Here is a 21,582-nt window from a genome sequence, read left to right on the forward strand (position 1 = left end):
TATGGGCATTGATTTGCAATTTGGGGATTAGCCCATTTGGGAGGTAATTATGGTAGTGAGTTGAATTGCCATCCCTGGGAGGCTGGGGAGAGCCGCTGGGGCCCTTTATAAAGCTTTCCTTGATTTGCTTTCAGTAAATGGTGAGGAACCATTGTTAATGCCCAGTTAGAACAGAATCCCTCCTGCCTTTGCCAGCTGAAGACACCTGCCTTATTCTCCCCTCTACTCCAGCTCAGCTTAAACAATAAGCAGCTGACTCAGATGCTGAAATCAACGGCTCCCATCCAGGAGGAGGAAGAAGACCCGCTGGCGTATTACGAGAAGCACACCTCCCAGATTGAGGTAGGACTTGTTGTTGTCCTGGTAGATTTCCGTTTCATGGACTAATGGCTGGCTAATTTAGGTCATGGGGCTAAACCTCCCTGTGTCTGCAGTTCATAGACAAGCCTCATCGTTGTCGTGCCCCGGAGATACAGGCTAGTACTTAAAGGTAGATCAACTTAGCGGTGCCCAGATATCTTTTTCCTACTGCCCTTCTTGTTTGTTGTGTCTCCCGCAGCACGTGTCCTCGGTGCTAGCAAGGATTCCCACCGCAGGAGCCTTGTGCTGGTCAGGGATGTGTGTGCTGGATCAAGCTGTGGGCGTGGCTTAGAATGAGTTGCAGTTTATAGATCCTTCCCTGAGCTGGTGTGGGGCTGGTTCCTGGTTACGTGGCAGAGCAAATAAGTGTGGTGCAGATGGGGGACTAAGAGCACCCCGGTTTCTTTGCCTGCTCTATTCAGATTGTGCGCCTGGACCGGAGCATGGAGCAGATCATCTTCCCCGTGCCCAGCATCTGCGAATTCGTCACCAGGGAGACCAAGTACCGGCTGTTCACCACCACGGAACAAGACGAGCAGGGCAGCAAAGTCAGCGACTTCTTCGACCAGTCGTCCTTCCTCCACAACGAGATGGAATGGCAGAAGAAACTGCGCAGTAAGGGCAAACTGGAGCTCCCCTGAGAACGGCAATGCTCTAAAACAGCCATGAGCACCAGACGGTGGCTTGCAAAAAAGCTCCCCCAGCATCCCATGCCCCTGGCTGCGTGCAGTGCCCTGAACTCTTCCACTGACAATATGTCCCTCAGACTTTCCACATTTGTAGCTTCCCGATCCCTTGTTGACTTTGAATGTGGCAACTGGAAGCAAATAAAAAATGCAGGCCCCCCTCTAGGCTACGTGCTTCTAGATGCAAAACCAGGGGGAGATTCATTAGTGGAGTTCCTATGTGGCCCAAACCAAATAGGGTATTGTAATATATTCAGCAAACAACATAAAGCAGAGAAAACGATAGAGTGGAGAAGAGAGAGGGAAGTAAGTCCCCTGCCAAGGGATGTAATGACACCTTGTTTTCAGAAGTAGCCGCTAAGCTTGGGTACCTCTGTTTTAGGGTACCAAGCCTCAGATACCCAGCCCTGATGTGCAGAGGTGTTAAATACCCATAGAGGCAATTCAAGGCAGTTGGCGCAGGGGTGCTCAGCACCTCTGAAAATCGGGCTCTGGGTGTCTCAGGCTGGACACCCGAAGGCAGGCACCAGTTTTAAAAATATGGGCTTAAAGGAGACAGGGAGTGTAGAGCTGGCAATTCCCTGCGCAGATTCACAAGGAAGAAGGGGATACAGAGCGGCAAACATCTTGCCTTCTTATTAAGTGGCTGAATGGGCATTTGGGATCAGATGAACTCAAACGCGCTGGCCAAAGCTGCTGTTAACTGTTTAACGGTTGTCAGGGCACTCGATATTTGGCTCCCTCTCGGCTTCCAGATCCATGTCTTGGTCCTAATCCTGAAATCCTTGAATGGACTTAGACCTAGCTCTCTGAGAAACCCTCTCACTCCCTGTGACCCACTGAGACAACTGTGATGAGTGGGGACGCTGTGGCTGATGGAGCTGAGGGTACAAAGGTGGAGCACGCAGCTGTGAAAGTCCCTACCTCTGGGGGTCAGGATATGGCCAAGCGTTGTCACATGGCGTGCTGTAAGACCTATTTCATCACACAAGGCTTTCCTTGGTAACGGAGGCTGCAGCTCATGGCACATCAGACATGCCTACATAGAGGCATGGATAAATGGATGCCGAGGTATGAAAGACAGACACACCCTGCACACATATCCAAACCAGGGGTGGATGAATCAGCTTGAACCAAATCAGAACTGAACTATGCCTTCGTTCAACACTTGAATCCTTGAGGGTTGAAACAGTTCAGTGTGGAACCATTAGAGAAGTTGCCTTCGGGAAGCCTCCCGCTGGAAATCTCCTTTCCAGAGAGCATTTAAATAGAAGGCAACTGGTCTCTTGTGAGGTTTCCAGCTCACTTTTGTAAACTTGAGAGTTTGGATACAGTTCAGATCAGCATCCAAACACTTGGGTGCTTATCCATTTTAAAGGTTGGCCTCGCACTTATCAGGTTGCTTTTATTCATGAATCATGAGGAGATAACATATAAATGCCAATAAGCAGCGAAGATGTATTATAGTAGCAGTGAAAACACTTGCAAAACCAAAACAGAATTCTGTTAGCGATGAGACAGGAAGCAAGTTTCGAGTTGGGATAGGAAATGGCTGGCAGTGCAGGCTGTTGGGGACTCCTATGGGACGGAGAAGTAATGCCAAGAGAACAGAGGCACCGTTTTTTGAAACACACAAATGGCCAGGATGTAGGAAGTAATGAGAGAGAGACAAGAAGGGTGTAACACTGGAGCTGATTTTCAAATACCAGAGTGGGTCAAAGGTCTGAAGAGCCACGAAATGTGAGCAGTAACATTCTGAATTCACCGTCCCATTTCAGCCCAATGCTGGGGACTTTTGCTACTGGGTGGAGGAAATGGGAGGTCAGTCCCACAGAGCATGTGTTGAACTGAGCATGTTAAGTCTCTGGGAGAAGTTACAATCCATATCCAAGTTGCACATGATCAGCTGAGATTTACTGCGCAGTGTGTCACCTCCTACCTTCCTCTTCCTAGGCATGCCACTGATGTACTGGTTCTCCCGCAGAATGACTCTCTGGGGAAGCATTTCCTTCAACCTGGCTGTCTTCATCAACATCATCATTGCTTTCTTCTACCCCTACGTCGAAGCCACCTCTATGGGTAAGCGCTCCATCTCCTTCTGTTCTTAGAAACCAAGGGAAAGTGTGTCCTCGTCCAAAGAGAGAACTGACGCACACTGACCCCTTGGCAGATACAGTCTCACCAGCCCCATTCCCTGCCAAAGCTACTCAGTATCTTCCTCTATTTCCTAAAACCAATTTCCTCTTCACCCTCTAAAGCTCGCTGCTTTTTAAAGCCTGCGGCTGTGAGTCTCGGAGCCTGGGTCTCCGAGCCTGAGTCTCAGAGACTTGGGCTCATGCTATGGCATAAAAAACAACATTCAGGCTCCAAAGCCCGGGTAGGGGGTGGGCCACAGAGCCTGCATCCTGTCTGAGCCGTGACGTCTACACTGCTGTGTGTAGCCCCGTAGCACGCGTCTGTAGACCCAAGCCCTGAGACTCGCTGCCGCAGTGTGGACATACCCTGAGAGGAAGGGAGTGTGGTCTAAGACTGAGAGCAGGAGACTGAGTGCCAGGACTCCTGGATTCTACTCTTGACTCTGCCACTAACTTGTTCTGCGTCCTTGAGAAACTCACTTCTCTCTGTGCTTGTCTCCCAGTTTATAAAATGGGGATAATAATGAGATACCTATTATGAAGCTTCATTTATTGGTGTTTTTAAAGAGCTCTGAGATCTCAGATGAAAGGTGCTAGAGAAGCATTTAATGTGTTAATAATAAAATAATACATGTAATGAATATTAAGGACCATCTTATTTTGTGTTACTTGTTGTATCTTTTCTTTTTCTTTCGATGACTGGCTCTTTAGTTTTGAGGGACAATTCCTCTCAGATGTTTGCTATGGATTGACACAGATCAAGTATGACCAGTTGATCATATGTGTTTGATTTCCATGCCCTTTAACTATGGTGCCCCTTTTCTTCCCAGGAGTGTTGGATTCCCCATTGATCTCCTTGCTCTTCTGGTTTCTGATCTGCTTCTCCATCATGGCCCTGTTTACCCGGCGCTACGGCATCAGACCGCTCCTCGTGGCATTGATCCTGCGATCGATCTATTATTTAGGGATTGGGCTCACGCTGAACATCCTGGGAACTCTCAATGTAAGTTACCTGGGGAAGGTTAGTGCAGCGCCCCTAAACCCAGGCTCACTCTGTGTCGAGTTGGGCTCCCAGCAATGAAAATCAGTGGCCACTGGAAATGTACCTGTAGGTATCTGGGCTGAATCCTGCGCTCATTGAAGTCAGTGGATTTACAGCGCTGTAACTGGGAGAGCATTCACGCTCGACCGTCATTGTATATTGAGTTCACAAAGGCAAACTGTATTAATATACAGCTCTCACCCACCCTGCTTCCTTGTGATTGTTCCCTAGCTGACCAACAAGATTGTGTTCGTGGTGAGCTTTGTGGGCAACCGTGGGACATTTATCCGGGGCTACAAAGCCATGATCATGGATATGGAGTTTCTCTACCATGTGGCCTACATTGTGACCAGCATTCTGGGGCTCTTTGTACATGAACTCTTCTACAGCATCTTGGTACGGTAAACGCAGTTGTTAGGGAAATGCACATGGCACAGCCATGCCCAGTGGGGAACTGAAAGATTCCTGTCCAGTGTTATTTGTGTGGGTCAGCCTTTCTGCTTTTTGCGTGTATGTATTGTATCTGCGTCTCTTTCTATCATCTACCTTTGATCTGGGTCAGCTAGGAGGCAATGTGATCTACTGGTTAGAGCAAGGGATTGCAAGTCGGGACTCCTGGGTTCTATTTCTGGACTGACTGTTGTGTACAAGTCACTTCTGCCCAGATCCTCAAAGGTATTTAGGAACACAACTCCCATTGATTTCAGGAGGGGTTAGGTTTTTACCTCTTTGTTCTCAGTCTACTCACCAGTAAAATGGGGATGGTACTGAATGCCCCCTGTGAAATTTAGTTAGCATTTGTCGAGTACTCTGAGATCCTAGGCTACAAGGTGCTATAGAAAGGCCAGATGTTATCACAAAAAGCCCGCTGCTGCATTTCTGCCCTGGCTAATTAAACTCCACATGGGCATGCTTTGTCCATTTCAGCTCTTTGACTTGATCTACCGTGAGGAGACCTTGTTCAATGTCATCAAAAGCGTGACGCGGAACGGACGCTCCATCCTGCTGACCGCCCTCCTGGCTCTCATCCTCGTCTACCTCTTCTCCATTGTGGGTTTCCTCTTCCTGAAAGACGACTTCATCATGGAGGTGGATCGGCTGCCTGACAACAAGTCCAAAGGTCTCTCCACCTTGCCCTGCCACGCAGCAAGTGTGGGTTGTGGTGCGGTGGGCAGAGCAGGGGATAGGTAGCACTGGGTTCTCTTCCAGATTCTGCCATTGACTCCCTGCGGGACGTTGCACACAAGTCACTTACCATGCTGTCCCTCAGTTTTCCCATCTGTAAAATGGGGGAAATAATACCTCTTTCGCAAAGGAGATGTGAGACGTAGTGTGTTAAGGGTCAAAATCCTGGTCCCGCTGAGCTTCTGGGTGGTAGAGAATAAAGCAGCTCCCAGAGACTTCAGGGACCCAGCACTGCAATCTCTGGGCAGAGGAACCAGGAGCTTGGGGGTAAAAGGGAATGTGGTACTGGTTCTGGGCAGATGCAATGGAAGTTTCAGGACTGTAGCTGTCCTCTAAAGGCCCCCGCGTTTGAAAACTGAGCAGGGCTGAAAAGACCCCAGGACATCCATTCACAGACTCAGTGGAAGTCTGGGCTCAGAATGTGCAGCTAGACAGTCCCATTCTTGTTGCCAGCAGGGCTCCGCGCTGACAGTGTGTCGGTGATGGAAGCTCTACGACTGAAGTTTGGGGGGGGAATCAGTGGGAATGGTGAACGATGAGGAGAAGGAACCCAAAAGAACCTTTCCCAAATAGCCTTTCAAGCTACAGCTAGGGGGCAGTGAAGGAGGGGCCCCAATAAGAGGAAAAATAAGTGGTACTCTGGCGATGACACAGTCTCTTGTGTTCCAGACGGCCCCTTGGGGATGCAAAGGAACATGGAGGCTTTTATGGAGTCGTGCAGTGGTGACAAAATTAGCTGCTCTGCAGTGCCTGATGTGTTGAGAGGTAAATATCTTACCCTGGTAGAAGCATTTAAGATAGAGGAGAGAGACTTCCCACCTTCCCAGCCTGTGCTCCTAGGTAGGAATCCCACTGAATTAATACAGAGGGGGTGGAAATCAGGACATAGGGCGAGGTGGTCCCCTCTCATTTGGCAGTCAGCCGGGCAAAATCCAGCCCCTTTAACAGAGTCACTTAGAAGCAGCCCACTATCTAACAAGGAGGTAAGCCATGTCCCTTCAGAGTGAAGGTGGCCCCAGCCTAACAAGGGTTGCATGGAGCAGCATGGGAAAGTAGGGATTTCAGAGGGAGCTCGAGTCATCAGAGCGGACAGGCTGGTTCTGCTCGACCCTTCCAAGTTACAAGTTAATATCATAGCATCAAGATGCTCGCCAAGTTCTAGCTCTCTTCCGCTGGACGAAGAGGGAATAACCATCTCCTCGTGTTGCAGCAAAATATTCTCCAAGGAGAGACCCCTCCAGCTAACTAGTGTGCAAAACACAGTTGCTGGAACATTGTTAGCCAGTCAGATTTTCTCTGGGCACGTTCTGCTGCTGGCTCTGGTATATACTGTGACCACCTGCTTCCAGGAGATAAAAGTAAAAGGAGGAAAGAAAAGCCATTAGAGAGACTCCAGAGCCAGTGACCTAAGGCTTCTCTGTACTGCTTGGCTCCCTCCAGTGGGCTGATCTCTTTATCTGCTCTCTCCTGACTGGTTTATGCTTGTGTTCCAGATGATGATGAGGATAACTCAGAGCGTGCCTGCGACACGCTGCTCATGTGCATTGTCACTGTCCTGAATCACGGCCTGAGGAACGGAGGGGGCGTGGGTGACATTCTCAGGAAGCCATCCAAGGATGTGAGTTAACACGGCACTCTGGGCCAATTCCCTTTTCTTCTGCAGAGACCTGTCACGTTCACGGCTATATGTATGTCTCCCTCCCTCATCCCTGTACATGCTTCTGACACTGCCAGACCTATCCCCCGCCCCACTCATCTCTCCATTTACACGCTGACTTACCCCTCTAACTAATTTCTCATCTTTCCTTCATTACACACCTTACGCAATTATCTCTTCCATCCTCTATGCTTATGCCTCTTTCCATGCCACCATTCCTATCATCAATACTCCAAATTTCTTTCATGACGTGGAATTTAGATCTTAGCTCCTCAATTAACCTCCACCTACCTTGGCCTTAAGCCATTTCTCCGGCCATTGTAAGGAAGCAGCGTGATCTAATGACTATTAGAGCAAAGGGCTGGAAGGGAGAAGTACCATGTTTTGTTTATGGCTATTTTCCTTCTGTCCTTTGCAGGAGTCCTTGTTCCCTGCTCGGGTTATCTACGACCTCCTCTTCTTCTTCATTGTCATCATCATTGTCCTCAACCTTATCTTTGGTGTCATCATAGACACCTTTGCTGATCTGAGGAGTGAGAAGCAAAAGAAGGAAGAAATTCTTAAGACCACATGTTTCATATGTGGTGAGTGCCAGGGCAAAGAACATCACATGAACGCATGCACACCCCAGCCAAGATCCTCACAGGACTGAGCCCTTAACTTGTGTATTCCAGTAGCAGCTGTTTATTTTAAGAGTGTGAAGAGGGGAAAAATGGGAGTTGTCCTTTTTATGCTTCTTTATTATGTGTAAAGAAGACTTGATTTATTTTTTCACGTTTGTGTTAAAAATTCGGGTCTTGTTTATCCTAGAAGACTCCATGGATCACTGAAGAACTAGCAGCTTAGATAAAAGAAATGAAATGAACCTCATTAGTTGAGAGAGGAAATGATTTTTGTAATTCAAACTGTTGCTTTTGGTTAAATAAGCATTAACTAAAACACTCTAGAGTAATGTGTTCTTTGTGAAGGGTTTGTCACTTCTCCAAACCCTTAACTTCTGAGCTGAGAAAGCTCTCAGTCCTCATCTGAGTAATCCAAAAATCCTCCCAAAAAAAGGGGAGAGGGAGAAAACATAATTGACTTGCCTGATATTACTAAGAAAAAACATGAAGGGGGAAAAAAAACCTTCTCAGGCCACATTTGTGCATCAAAAAGCAAAACAAAAAAGGAAGCAAGCATTCCCCTTATTTTGGGAGGAGGGGGAATCAAAATGTAAATAATAAAAAAACAAGCACAACACCAACCCAATTCTTCCTTCTTTGCAGATCACTTTTAAGAGAGATCCACTGTGTGGTTTTTATGCTAGAAGTTTAGATTTGGTATACAGGAAATGTATTCAGTAGCACTTTAAACAGACGTGTTCTAAATACACAGCTAGGTAATTTGTCTAATATAAGTTGGGATGCTTATTGTATGTTAAACACCGCCTAATTATTAAAAGCGCACTTTGAAATTCACACCTGGGATAGGACACAATTATCTGTTCTTCCTTTTACGCTTGTTTTTGGTGGGGTTTTTTTCAGTTCCTTTTTTCTCCACTGCCTCTCCCAGGTCTCGAAAGGGACAAGTTCGATAATAAGACTGTGTCCTTCGAGGAGCACATTAAATATGAGCACAACATGTGGAACTACCTGTACTTCATCGTGCTGGTGCGAGTAAAGAATAAGACTGACTACACAGGGCCCGAGAGTTACGTGGCACAAATGATTAAGGTGAGTGTTGCCTAAGACAGGGTGTCACACACAGTGAGAACGTGTCTCCCCCAAGGAAATAATTTTATTTGTTTTTAAACAATAACTTGTTGAGAAAACTTGATTTCAAAGGAACACTTGGAATTATTTTTTTAAATTTTGTAAAAGCCTCTCACTTCTTCCTTGTATGGTTATTTCCAAGTTGGGCCCAGCTAACCAGGCATCATCTGTTGGCTATTTTATATTCAACTACCAGATATTCAGAGAAGCCAGGACTTAATGAAAAGCAGAACCGGGAGCAACCTAGTTATCATGAACTCAAGGCAGTGACAAAGGTTGGGGGAGGAAGGTATAGGAAAACCTTTGAACGTCCTACAGTCAAACTTACGGGATTGCTTTGTGCCTGGAAGTCTACAAAAAGAAACTGGGAAAATTAATGGGCTATTAATGAAAACCCTTAAAGGTACTGGGGAGCCCTTAGCACAGACAGGGTTTATAGGGCCAATTACCCAGTTCTTGTGAATTAGCACGTATGCTCAAATCAGGCTCCCCCCCCCCACCCCGCCAACCTGAAGTTCTCATCATTCAGAACAAGAACCTGGACTGGTTCCCTCGGATGCGAGCCATGTCGTTGGTCAGCAATGAAGGGGAAGGGGAACAGAACGAGATCCGGAGTCTTCAAGACAAGCTCAACTCCACTATGAAGCTGGTGTCTCACCTCACTTCACAGCTGAATGAGCTGAAAGAGCAGGTATTATAGTTTAAACAGGGATGCTTCAGAATGGGGATGGCTTAATGGCAAAGCACAAATCCCAAGCAGTAGAGCAGGATCCAGAGTGACTGAAACACGTTTCTAGGGTCATATTCTGGCTAGGGTAGCATCCAAAGATGGCCCGAGTCCGAATCAATGGATGCAGCCTCAGGCAGACTTCCATAATCTGCACAGCTAGGGAAGGGAAAGAAAAGGTTTTAGCAACTCACTGAGTCAGGGGCACTTGGCCCAGGAGTTTCCCTTAATAGCTGAATTCCTCACCAGCTGCATGAGGACACAGCTAGACTCCCCCTCTGTCAGGAAAACTACACCTTAAAGCACAACTCTCTTGCCTTGGTCTCTCATCATATTATCTCCATAAGAACAGCCCTACTGGCTCCATCTAGCCCAGTATCCTGTCCCAGATACTTCAGATGGACTGAACAGAACAGGGCAAGTTTGAGCGATCCAGCCCCAGCTTCTAGCAGTCAGAGATTTTGGGGTACCCAAAGCATGGGGTTTCGATGGACCTATCCTCCATGAACTTAGCTAATTATTTCTGAACCCAGTTATACCTTTGGCCTTCACAACATCCCCTGGAAACAAATTCCACAGGTTGAGTGTGGATTGTGTGAAGAAATACTTCCTTTGTTTGTTTTAAACATGCTGCCTGTTAATTTCAGTGGGTGACCCCTGGTTCTTGTGTTATGTGAAAGGTTAAATAACACTTCCTTAGATACTTTCTCCACATCATATTCCCCCTTAGTCGTCTCTTTTCTGAGATGAACATCCTAGTCTTTTTAATCTCTCCTCATATGGAGGCTGTTCCATAACCCAGGATGCAGTCCAGGGTAGGGCTTTCTTTGCCACCTGCTTAGCAGCATCCCTGGAAGTTGAAAGCCCTTGGAAGGTGTATGTTTGACCCCAGCCTAAAGGATGGGTCTCTTAGTGTGGCTAAAGGGGGAAAAGGAACAAGAACAGTCTTCCTGACTACATTGTGTCCTTATTTTAACTCTAGATGACAGAGCAAAGGAAGCGCAGACAGCGCATCGGTTTTGTGGATGCCCAGAACACCATGAATCACTGAGGCACACACAAAGCATCAGCTTTGCCAACCAACTAAATCCATGTTATCGGCTAACAAGGATGTTTTCACTGGCATCTGCGCATCGATCACATTTTCAGAAGCTGGACAAAAGCCTAGGTTACGGCTGTAAGGTTTCAACGCCAGCCTTCTCCATTACATCTCTGCAAACATTTTGCCCAGGAACCACTAACTTACCAGATTTCCCCACTGTACCTGGACCTGCAATTTATCCCAATGCCCTCAAAGGAAGGTAAATTATTTTGGACTTTGGTTCCTCATTGCAATAACTTTTTGTTCTTTAACATGAATTATCTTTCTTCATCTCCATGCACTACATTTTGGTGGTTACCCCCTTCCAGAGGCAATAGCATTAATATTGTTATTAGCAATTAGAGTTGCAATATTTAACTTATTCCAAGTAGTCAGTGGAAAGTCCATAGTAGCCAGACATCTTGTTCACTGTACCTCACAACGCTGATTTTCCTCCATTTTAAGAATCCCATCTATCGCTGCGGTGCAGTAAACTCAACGAGATGTATTGATAGTACATTGCATCTGATGAGTAACAGCAAAGCTGTTGCTAGTATGACATAGTCTTTTATCTTCCATGGACAGACTTTATTTGCGCAGTAGTGGGAAACGGCAGGTTTACAGCAGTTCACTGTGAAGAGGTATTCTGTGTTTATTTTCATCTCTGATGTAATGTTTTACAAACTTTTTATTTTGTTGTTACTTAATTTTGTGTTAACTTAGTTAAGGCAATTTACATATTAGTTAAGTCATAGTAAAAGCTGAAATGAGGTCAAAGAACCTCTTCTCAACACTCTGTTATGAATTAATAATATTTATAATAGCATCCAGAGGCCTCGATCCTGATTAGGCAGGGTGCTGTGTGAATACAGGTCCCCATCCCAGAGGGGACTCAGTTCAGAAGATGGTGATGAGTGCAATAGACATACAAAGATCTCTTATTGCAGAACTACCATAAACACCACAGCTTGTCTGCTGAAGTTTTAGACTAGATCCTGCTGCAGGTTTCAGTTCATGCCAGGGGAAAACAGCAAGAGGCCATTAGTTCTTCCCCCTCCAAGGCACTGCACCAACACGGAGCAGTCCTCTGGCTCCCAGGAACAGACACTGATGCTGCTACTGAAGTATGCAGTAGCTTTTAAGGAAGATTGCAAATAGGCCTCAGTAGATGGAGTGATCAGATTTTGAACTTGGATCAATGACACTGAGAAGTAACATCCATTCTTAAACCACAGGATGTGCAAGAGAATGACAAGCGCACACAAGAATTTGTGAATACCTAGTCCGAAGAGGACCACCATAACAAGACTTTAGTGGCTTTGTTAAGATTATAATCATCCTAACAGGCACATCTACTCTGCCCCTGACTCTCTCATCTCAGTGTCTCATTTTCCATATAAACACACTGTCCCACACAATCAGTATACTCGTTCAGTCCCAGATTTTAGAACAACAAAAGGGAGAGCCCTCAGGCATAGTTCTGAATGCTATTGTTAAGAGGAATGATTGGCTTTATTCATCATGGCAATATACAGTGCTTTAGGAATATGTACGGGGGGGGGGGTGGGGGCTGGGGAGAGAGGTTATAACTTTGAGTCCTCTTCAACATTCTTGGCAGAGAACTTCTCTCGCAGTTTTTTCCATTTACCTTTTCTCATTTCCTCCATCTGTTTCCCGCTGTCTGCAATTGGGGGAAGAAGAGGGAAGGCAGAAAAGCGGATGAGATTTCTGTTTAACTGACTTCTCCAAACTTCAATCTAATGAGTTTGTATTTCAGTGCCTGGAGGCAAGTTTATTTTCTCATTCAAACAAACACAGGGGCAATCCTTGCCCTGCCCAACAACAAATAGTCAGTTTCCACATGCGGCAGTAAAAGTCAGGAACCCGAGCAGAGCAAAACTGCAACTGCACCTGATAAATACGCTGGCCAAGTGTAGTTGTGCATAGCAGCACTCGTTTTTCTCTAAAAGGCTTGCTGCTATTAGGGAAGATGTAAAGAGCAAAATTAAACCTTTGAGAAGACAGCTGAGAACTACTGAAACAAACTTGTTGAATTTTTTGCACTTTTAATACATATGGTGAGGCAGGCATAGAGTAAGTTTCTTCTCCGCAGCCCTGCTCCTGAACCTTAAGTATGACCTGAACAGACAATATCAGTGCAGCAAACCCAGGGGTTGATAAACCCTGTTACTTCTCCATATTTGTATGGAGGTCCCCTGAGGTTTTCTAGCCATGGGCACAGTAGTAGTACTTTTCACTTAACAATACTACCCACCCGGACTCCCCAAAACTAGGTGATATAGAGAACTGAAATCATAAGTGTTGTATCTTTTTCTTTAATGGGAAGGTATTGCTTTCAAGAAGTGCCACACCAAGGGCCCTGAGGAGTGAAATTCTGTTTATCCCTGGGACCAGGTACCAGCAATGCAAGCTACTCCTGTAAGCCTGAGTGGGGGAAGAGTAATCACAGACTAATCAAACAGGGCCTCGTTACCTGTTGCTAGGATCAGCTTGCATTCTTCCACTGTGACTCCAGTGAAGCTTGTATCTTTTAGGCGTGGATACTTCCCAAACAAAACAAAACAAAACAAGAATTTACTGACTCAACCAAACTCTTTCTCTGCTCCCTCCCCAAGCCAGTGCTTTGCTTATCCTTATCCATCTGCTAAATCCTAAGCACAACATTCCTGTTGAAATACTAGCAATGGCAAGAGTCATAGTGCCACCCTGTGGCCTTTAGGCTCCTCTCCAGGAAAGCTCGAACACAAATCAGTTTAGACAAGGTGGGAGCTGCTTCTGAAATGACTGAACTTTTCGAAGGCTTGAGCTGCTCAAAATGAGTTCAGCTTTGTTTTTCACAGCGAAGGTGCCGGACAGCACGTTTATTATAGGAGCACCCAAAAAACCCTATTCGATTTGTGGCCCCAGTGTGCTGTACAAACACGTGGTCCCTGGCCTGAAGAGCTCACCTTGTTTTTATAGAAATTGGTGTGGATTCTGACTAAACTTTCATACATTTGGTCACAGTTTGCAGGGTCAGCAATCTGAAAAGGAACAGAAACATTATGAAACTCTACAATAAATGCTTCTCCTTGTAAGTAACAGGCCACATGCAAAATGAGAAGAGGAGCACCTTAACAATGGAACAGAAGTGGCAGTATCCTGTAAAATTGCTAGAGGTTCAAGGATAAAAACTGTGTTCTCGCTCCTCCTGCTGGGCCTATACATGCAACCCTCTAGTAAAAATGATAAAACTCTGCTCATAAGGTTTTGCTGGATCAAATGTGAACAAAATATTCAATGGTAAAGAAATAGAGCTGGACAGTTTTCTCCTCATGCCCATCCACCATTACTGTAATGTGCAATAAAGGCTCCTTCACTCAAATAGCCTACCAGCCAGATTTTAAAAGGTGTCTTATTAATGAATTAGGGTAATCTGTCTGTTAAAAAAATTTCATTGCTATCAAAGCGTAGGTACATATCTGGTGGTCATCACCTGGGTGAATGTAGGTGGTGCCATTTTTCTATATCACATCGTGTTTAAACATTATTGGTCATCCAATCTGAAAAAATTATAAAAATCACAAAAAGGGCCATAACTTGAAAAAGCATAGTCTAATTTTGCTCAAAATTGGCAGAAAAATTCTAAATAATGCACAATGTACTCAGAAAGAGTACTGTTATGGAACGCTTGGGAACTATTTAGCTCTAAGTGATAGATTTTAGGTATTTTCCCACCCTTTTTTGCCTTTGGTTAAAGCAAAAGTCTGTAGTAACATGCCATCTTGTCATTATTTACAGAATGGACTGATCTGCAAATAGTCTTTCTGTCTATGACATTAGGCAGATAAGAAGACCCCTGGTGCCTAATTATAAAACATATTTTTGATGTTAACTGCTGGGCCAAAGTCTCATGCACGCATGGTGCTTGGTTCCTCATTAACTCTCTGGTTAGGTCAGGTCTGTCCATGCCATGAATTCAAAGTAATGGTCATAAATTTGTAAAGCCATCAACAAGCAGAGACATAGCTACCTCCTAGCCTGTCAGATATGTGACCAAGGCTAAATGTTTCACCTCCTTGCCCTGAAAACTGCTCACATGGTAGGTAATGGGAGTAGGCTTATAAATAACAGCATGCAGTTAGGTTACTGACTCACCACAGCTGATAGTCCACTCTTGTTATTGGGCTGGGCTCAAATCACTTGTTTGGTACAAAGCTAGCAGGGAAAATCAGCAGTGTTCACATAGGCCATATCTCACCAGCCTTCCCGTGATCTGACAAACACACAGTCCCAAACCCAATAAGCTGAGCATTATTAGACTTCCACAGTGCTTCTGCAAAGGGGTGCTGCTGTGAGCAAGAAAAGGAATGCCAACAGGTGCAAGAAACCACAGAGGCTGCAGTAACATTTCTGTTTAAAGGTAAACTATGCTAGTAGCAGGCTTTGGGTACCATGGGTGGTGAAAATTTGGGGTCATGGGGTTCTTGAGATACAGCTTTCCTCTCCTCCTGGCAAAGGACTTGTGCTTAATTTTAAAGTGCTCTAAGCTGCAAATGCAGAGCCAGACTGGTTTGAGAACTGGTATGCCAGACAGAGTGCTAGCATGACAGCTGAGGTACAATTTGGGGGTCATGGGTGATGAGAGCCTCCCCTTTCCTCTGACCTGGAGCACTCCAGCAGCGATTTAGTTGGAGGTATGAACAGCACTGATGCAGAGCTGAGCAGGGACTAAAGTGTGCTCAGTACATGCTATAGCCCCACCCCACATAAGTCAGGGACCTTAAGAGAATCACACACAGCCTGTACCATAGGAAATCTTCGTTCAATTTCCCTCTCTACCTGATGAGGAGAAGGGCTCTGAACAGGGAGTACCCTCAGTCTTTCCTATTGAAGCTGTTCCACTTTAATTCACTATTAACTGGGCCCAAGCAAGACTCAAACATGAGCAGCCCTCTCTAGCATGGTGGTTAGGGTCTGCTACTGGAATGCTAGCAACCCTAGTTTGATTCCCCCCTCTGCCTGAGGAGGAGCTGGGATCTGAACAGGGAGCTTCCCTCAGTCTTGCCAATTGAGGCAGTTCCACTTTAATTAACTATTCATTGGGCCAACTAAAAAGCTAGAATCATCACTCTATAGTCCCATGGCTAGGACTCTCGCCCAGAATGCAGGTGATCCCGGTTTGAGTCCTCTCTCTGCCCCTTAGAAGGGGTTTGAAGAGGGTTCTCCTCTCTCCCAGGTGACCAAGGTGGGGGGGTCCTTGTTTAAATCCCCTCTCATTCACAGGAGCCATTGTCTTCCTGAGAAAGAAAGGGGGCTTGAATTAAGAACCACCCACCAGGTGGGGGGCAGAGGAGGGGCAGTCCCTGGGATGTGGGAGATCCATGTTCAAGCCCCTGGCAGAGGCGGGACTGGATCTCCCACAGCCTGGACAGGGGTCCGGGATAAGAGTGATTCATTTTTATTTTTTTTTACTCCTGTGCCCACTTCATTAAAAAAACAAAACAGCCTAGGCAGGAAGAGGTGGGAATTGAATCAGGGCCTCCAACACCACAGCTCAGTGCCATAACCACTGAACTAAGGAAGGCTTCTTATAGTTACCTCTTGCTTTGGCTCAATTAATAAAAGATGAAGAGCAAAATATACCTTACTTCAGTGATCAGGGCACTCACTTGAGAAACAGCAGATCCCGGGACTTCATGTCCTTTCTCATAAGGTAGAGGAGCAACTGAACTAGGAGAGGACCGTTGTCCTACTTTGTTATTCACCTAATACATTCATACAAAACATTCTACAGCCCTTCTAAGAATCATTACTGTTATTTAAGTACTTTTTCATTGTATTCAGAGCTACAAAGAAGACCATTACAGTTGTATCATGTGCACTTTCGACTTTATCTCTGGCTGAGAAAATAAATGTGTTTTATAATTAGAGGGTAGGGGTCTTATCTGCATAACTTCATAAAAATAGCACACAGAAAAACCTGCATAATATACTAAGCAAATTGGGAGAATTAAGAAGTGATTGTTCTTTCTCCACAGCATCAGGTAATGGCTGCTGTTGGAGGCAGGAAAAAGAGATAGTGAACTGTCAACACTAAGCCCTGGTCTACACTAGGACTTTAGGTCGAATTTAGCAGCGTTAAATCGATGTAAACCTGCACCTGTCCACCCGATGAAGCCCTTTATTTCGACTTAAAGGGCTCTTAAAATCGATTTCCTTACTCCACCCCTGACAAGTGGATTAGCGCTTAAATTGGCCTTGCCAGGTCGAATTTGGGGTACTGTGGACACAATTCGACGGTATTGGCCTCCGGGAGCTATCCCAGAGTGCTCCATTATGACTGCTCTGGACAGCACTCTCAACTCAGATGCACGATTGTTTGCCGTTGCTCTGACGCAGGGAGGGGCGACTGAAAACACGGCTTACAGGATTGGCTTACAGGGAATTAAAATCAACAAAGGGGGTGGCTTTACATCAAGGAGTATTTCAGGCAGGACTTCACGGAGGGTTCCAATAAGAAATGGTGCTCCTAAGTTACTGTTCTTATTGGAACAAGGAGGTTAGTCTGGCCTCTGATTGATACATGGCTAGATTTACCTCGCTGCACCTTCTGTGAGTGACTGCAGTGTGACCTAGAGGAATGAGTCCCCTAGACGGGGGGTGGGGGGTTGCAAATGAGTACAAAACAAATCTGGTCTATTTCTTGTTTTGATCCACTCCATCTAACTTTTACATCTTTGGCTGGCAGCAGATGGTGCAGAAGGACTGCATGCCATCCTCATCTCTTGCCTGCCCGGCAGAAGATGATGCAATAGGACTGCTAGCAATCCGTATCACCTGCCTGCTCACCATAAGATGGTTCAATAGGACTGACTGCAGGACTAGAGAGAATGACCTGATCAAGTCACTCCAAATTTAGTCCCTGTGCCCATGTCTGCCCAGGCGCTCCTGATCGACCTCACAGAGGCGACCAGGAGCACCTCGGACATGACAATGACGACTACCAGTCCTATTGCACCATCTGCTGCCACAAGGCAATGGGTTGCTGCTGCTGTGTAGCAATGCAGTACCGCGTCTGCCAGCACCCAGGAGACATACGGTGACAGTGAGCTGAGCGGGCTCCATACTTGCCGTGGTATGGCATCTGCACAGGTAACTCAGGAAAAAAGGCGCGAAACGATTGTCTGCCCTGGCTTTCATGGAGGGAGGGAGGGAACGGGGGCCTGACGATATGTACCCAGAACCACCCGCGACAATGTTTTAGCCCCATCAGGCACTGAAATCTCAACCCACAATTCCAATGGGCAGCGGAGACTGCGGGATAGCCACCCACAGTGCAACACTCCGGAAGTCGACGCTTGCCTCAGTACTGTGGAAGCACTCCGCCGAGTTAATGCACTTAGAGCATTTTCTGTGGGGGGACACACACTTGAATATATAAAACCGATTTCTAAAAAACGACTTCTATAAATTCAACCTTATTCCGTAGTGTAGACATACCCTCAGTATCACCATACTTGATCTCCAGACTAAGCACACTTTGTATCCAGACCTAAAATGACCCTGCCAGTATTTGAATGATGATAGCTACACTAGCTATTAAATGGGTAGTAGAAATAGCATTGGGAAAAAAAAACAGGTGGCTGAAGGGATGTGTTGGGGATGGATGTAGGTGTAAAGGACCTGGGGAGGATCGCGGGGTGGGGGCTGTGAGGGGCAGGAGGGAGGCAATGACTGTAGACAGAGATGTAAGAGAAGAGGCAGTTGAAAGGGTGTGTATGAGGTACAGGTGTAGGGTGGGGGAGAGGGAGGCAGTGACTGCAGGCAGAGATGTAAGAGAAGAGGTGGTTGAAGGGGTGTGTATGGGGTACAGGTGTAAGGGGATGATGGAGGTGGCGGGGGCGCTGGGGGGGCTGCGAGGGGGAGCAGTGCCTGCAGGCAGAGATGTAAGAGAAGAGGTGGCTGAAGGGGCGTGTATGGGGGACAGGTGTAAGGGGGTGACTGGGCGCTGGGGGGGCTGTGAGGGTCCAGGGGGGACAGGGGAGCTGTGGGGCAGTGGTTGTGAGCAGACGTGAAGGGGAGATAAGCTGGGGGTGGCTGGGGGGGCTGCAGGGGGTGTAGGTATCAGGGAGTAGCTGGGGTGCTGGGGGGGGTCCGTGAGGGGCAGGGGAGATAAGTTGGGGGGGCTGCACGGGGTGTAGGTGTCAGGGAGTGGCTGGGGGGGGCTGGGGCAGGCTGTGGGGCAGCGGTTGTGAAGGGGAGATAAGCCGGGGGGGGCTACACGAGGTGTAGGTTCAGGGAGTAGCTGGGGCACTGGGGGTGGGGGCGGGGCGGCGGGGGAGCTGTGGTTGTGAAGGGGAGATAAGCTGGGGATGGCTACACGGGGTGTAGGTGTCAGGGAGTAGCTGGGGGGGGGGCTGTGAGGGGCCGGGGGGGGGCAGGGGAGCTGTGGGGCAGTGGTTGTGAGCAGACGTGAAGGGGAGATAAGCTGGGGGTGGCTGGGGGGCTGCAGGGGGTGTGCACGGGGTGTAGGTGTCAGGGAGTAGCTGAGGGGGGCTGTGAGGGGCAGGGGAGCTGTGGGGCAGTGGTTGTGAAGGGGAGAGAAGCCGGGGGTGGCTGGGGGGCTGCACGGGGTGTAGGTGCCCGGGAGTAGCTGGGGGGGGGGGCTGCGAGGCGCGGGCCGTGGCTGTTTCCCCCCCTGGGCCCAAGCCCCGGCCCCCCGGGCCCAAGCCCCGGCCCCCCCGGCCCAGCTGGGGGCGCGGCCGCGCTCCCGCCCCGCGGCGCTCACCTGGGTGCTCTCCCCCTCCCGGAAGGCCTGGGCCACCCGCTGCCGCAGGAAGGTGCCCAGGTCCCGGCCCCGCTTGGTCTCTTCCACCGGCCACTCCTCGCAGAGCTTCAGAAACCGCCGGTAGCGGGTGGCCGCCATCTCGGGACTGAGGCCCAGGCCCCCCCCGCCAGAGACGATTAACCGGTCACGTGACTCCGAACGTGCGAATGAGCCGGCGAATTGTTCAAAAGTACGGCGGGCGAGAGGGACCGGTCCGCACGCATGCGGAATCAGAGCGGCCGCTCGGCTCGTCTTCCGCCAAGTGGCGCGTGCGCAGCACGGTCCAGCGAAGCCATGCGCTGCGGGCTGGAGCTGGGGGCAGCCGGAGGCGGATACGCATGCGCATAGAGCCTGACCCTGAGACGCAGCTTGAGCGCCCTGTGGCTGGCAGCGGGGAAGGCGGGGTGGAGGGGGCAGAGCCTGGGGCATGCGCCTGACCTGCCTCCAGCCAGCGTGCTGGATAGGGGCAGATCTGAGCGGGGAGGGGAATGTCTCCGTGCCTGGGAGCAGCACCAGCAGCTCAGGGACATGGGCTGCAGAGAATCACAGGGTTGGAAGGGACTTCAGGAGGTCATCTAGTCCAGCCCCCTGCTCAAAGCAGGACCGATCCCCTGATCCCTAAACTGGCCCCCCCGCAAGGATTGAACTCACAACCCTGGGTTTAGCAGGCCAATGCTCAAACCACTGAGCTCTCCCTCGAGAACTGGGGCAGCCAGGCTCCAACTAACGCCACAGCGCTTTGACCGGACCACCAAGCCCAGCGAGGCCCCTGCTTGTGAAAAAACAGCCCTGGGATGGTGAAAGAGCAGAAGGAAGTCAGGACCCCCTTTGCAATGCAGTTCTTAATCTACACTCTGAAGCCTATCATCCATTTGGTGTATACAGGGGTTCTCAAACTGGGGGTCGTGACCCCCCCTTAGGGTCACAAGGTTATTACGTGGGAGGTCACGAGCTTCCACCCCCAAACCCCGCTTCTCCTCCAGCATTTAGTATAGAGTTAAATATAAAAAATGTGTTTTAATTTATGGGGGGGTTACACTCAGAGGCTTGCTGTGTGAAAGGGGTCACTAATGCACGGGTTTATAACCTGTCATTTGAGAGAGACAAGGTAGTAGGTGAGGTCATATCTTTTATTGGACCAGCTTCTGGGGGTGGAAGGTAAATCCTTTCAAGCTATACCGAAGTCTTCACTTTGTGTAGCTCGAAAGCTTGTACCTTCCTGTCCTGTCCTGTCCACCAACAGAAGTTGATCCAATAAAAGATATTACCTCACCCACTTCGTCGTCCTCATATCCTGGGACTAACATGCCTGCAATAACAGTGTGTTTTGAAAGGCGGCTGCTGAACGGTGTTGCTTTGCCCTGTCATTTAACAGCCTGCTGCCTACTCTGCCACGTACAAGGCTTTCTGCCACTGACAAAGGGATCTGGTTTCTGCTGTGCTGCAAACATGTCCATGCCAGGCTACCGACTGCGCGGCACAGAATAGCTAATGTCAAGCGCGCTTTCTGGCCATTTTAAAAGCATAGAAAGGCGTATCCATTTCTCCATCTCCACTCCCAGCTAGCAAGGTTGTACTCTAAATCAGAGGCATACCTCGTGCCAGACGGAAGGCTAAATCCTGCCCTGTGCTACTGCATAAAGAGGAAAAGGACGAGTAGGGAACCTCTTACCCCTTTGCAAGTAGCAGTGAAGCCTGTCTCCTGCTTAGAGAAACGCAGGGGCTTTCACAGCATGTAACCAAACTTTCTTGGCCTGTTCCATCAGTCCTAGAGGAGTTCTATTTACAGCATTTAGACACTGCCTTCAGCTGCACACCAGCAGGAGCCCCTAATGCATTGGAAAGCAAGGACATGGCCCTGCCTCCTCTTGGGTGTCTTGCATTTAGGGGGCTCCTGGAGAGAGCAGTCCCTATGCTTCACAGTCTGCAGTTGTGCTGCTTATGGCCTCCACCCTTCTTGCGCACCTACAGAGCAGCAGGGCTATAGTTTATATCCAGCAGGAAGCTCTGGCTAGGGTGCACACTCCTCCTTTTCAGAGGAGCAATCGAACACCACAACCCAACCCCTCACCCTCAGCCCTTCCTGATCCCCTCCTGTGGCAGCCAGGACAGGAGGTAGGCCTGAGTT

At 48.1% G+C, this 21,582-nt stretch overlaps 2 protein-coding genes across 2 annotated transcripts in view; one reads left to right on the plus strand and one right to left on the minus strand.

Annotated features, from left to right (window-relative positions):
- The window catches only part of ITPR3 (inositol 1,4,5-trisphosphate receptor type 3), an 81,393-nt gene extending 69,422 nt beyond the window's left edge, over window positions 1-11,971 (plus strand). The window contains exons 47-58 of the mRNA XM_084611265.1: window positions 232-342; window positions 783-975; window positions 3,000-3,125; window positions 4,012-4,184; window positions 4,455-4,619; window positions 5,151-5,343; window positions 6,078-6,173; window positions 6,902-7,026; window positions 7,484-7,649; window positions 8,617-8,777; window positions 9,346-9,507; window positions 10,526-11,971. Of these exons, the coding sequence (XP_084467391.1) occupies window positions 232-342; window positions 783-975; window positions 3,000-3,125; window positions 4,012-4,184; window positions 4,455-4,619; window positions 5,151-5,343; window positions 6,078-6,173; window positions 6,902-7,026; window positions 7,484-7,649; window positions 8,617-8,777; window positions 9,346-9,507; window positions 10,526-10,594 (1,740 nt within the window). The 3' untranslated portion in view covers window positions 10,595-11,971. The remainder of the gene's footprint in view (window positions 1-231; window positions 343-782; window positions 976-2,999; window positions 3,126-4,011; window positions 4,185-4,454; window positions 4,620-5,150; window positions 5,344-6,077; window positions 6,174-6,901; window positions 7,027-7,483; window positions 7,650-8,616; window positions 8,778-9,345; window positions 9,508-10,525) is intronic.
- Window positions 11,972-12,102: 131 nt separating this feature from the next.
- On the minus strand, window positions 12,103-19,630 carry UQCC2 (ubiquinol-cytochrome c reductase complex assembly factor 2). Its single transcript, XM_084611267.1, has 4 exons — window positions 19,416-19,630; window positions 13,594-13,668; window positions 13,119-13,188; window positions 12,103-12,305 (listed from the first exon to the last, which is right to left on the minus strand). Exons 1-4 carry the CDS (start codon window positions 19,551-19,553, stop codon window positions 12,208-12,210), a joined length of 381 nt encoding a protein of 126 aa, XP_084467393.1. The 5' UTR covers window positions 19,554-19,630; the 3' UTR covers window positions 12,103-12,207.
- Between the last annotated feature and the right edge of the window lie 1,952 nt (window positions 19,631-21,582).

The sequence above is a fragment of the Lepidochelys olivacea genome (assembly GCF_965140295.1).
Source record: "Lepidochelys olivacea isolate rLepOli2 genome assembly, chromosome: 21".
NCBI lineage: Eukaryota > Metazoa > Chordata > Testudines > Cheloniidae > Lepidochelys > Lepidochelys olivacea.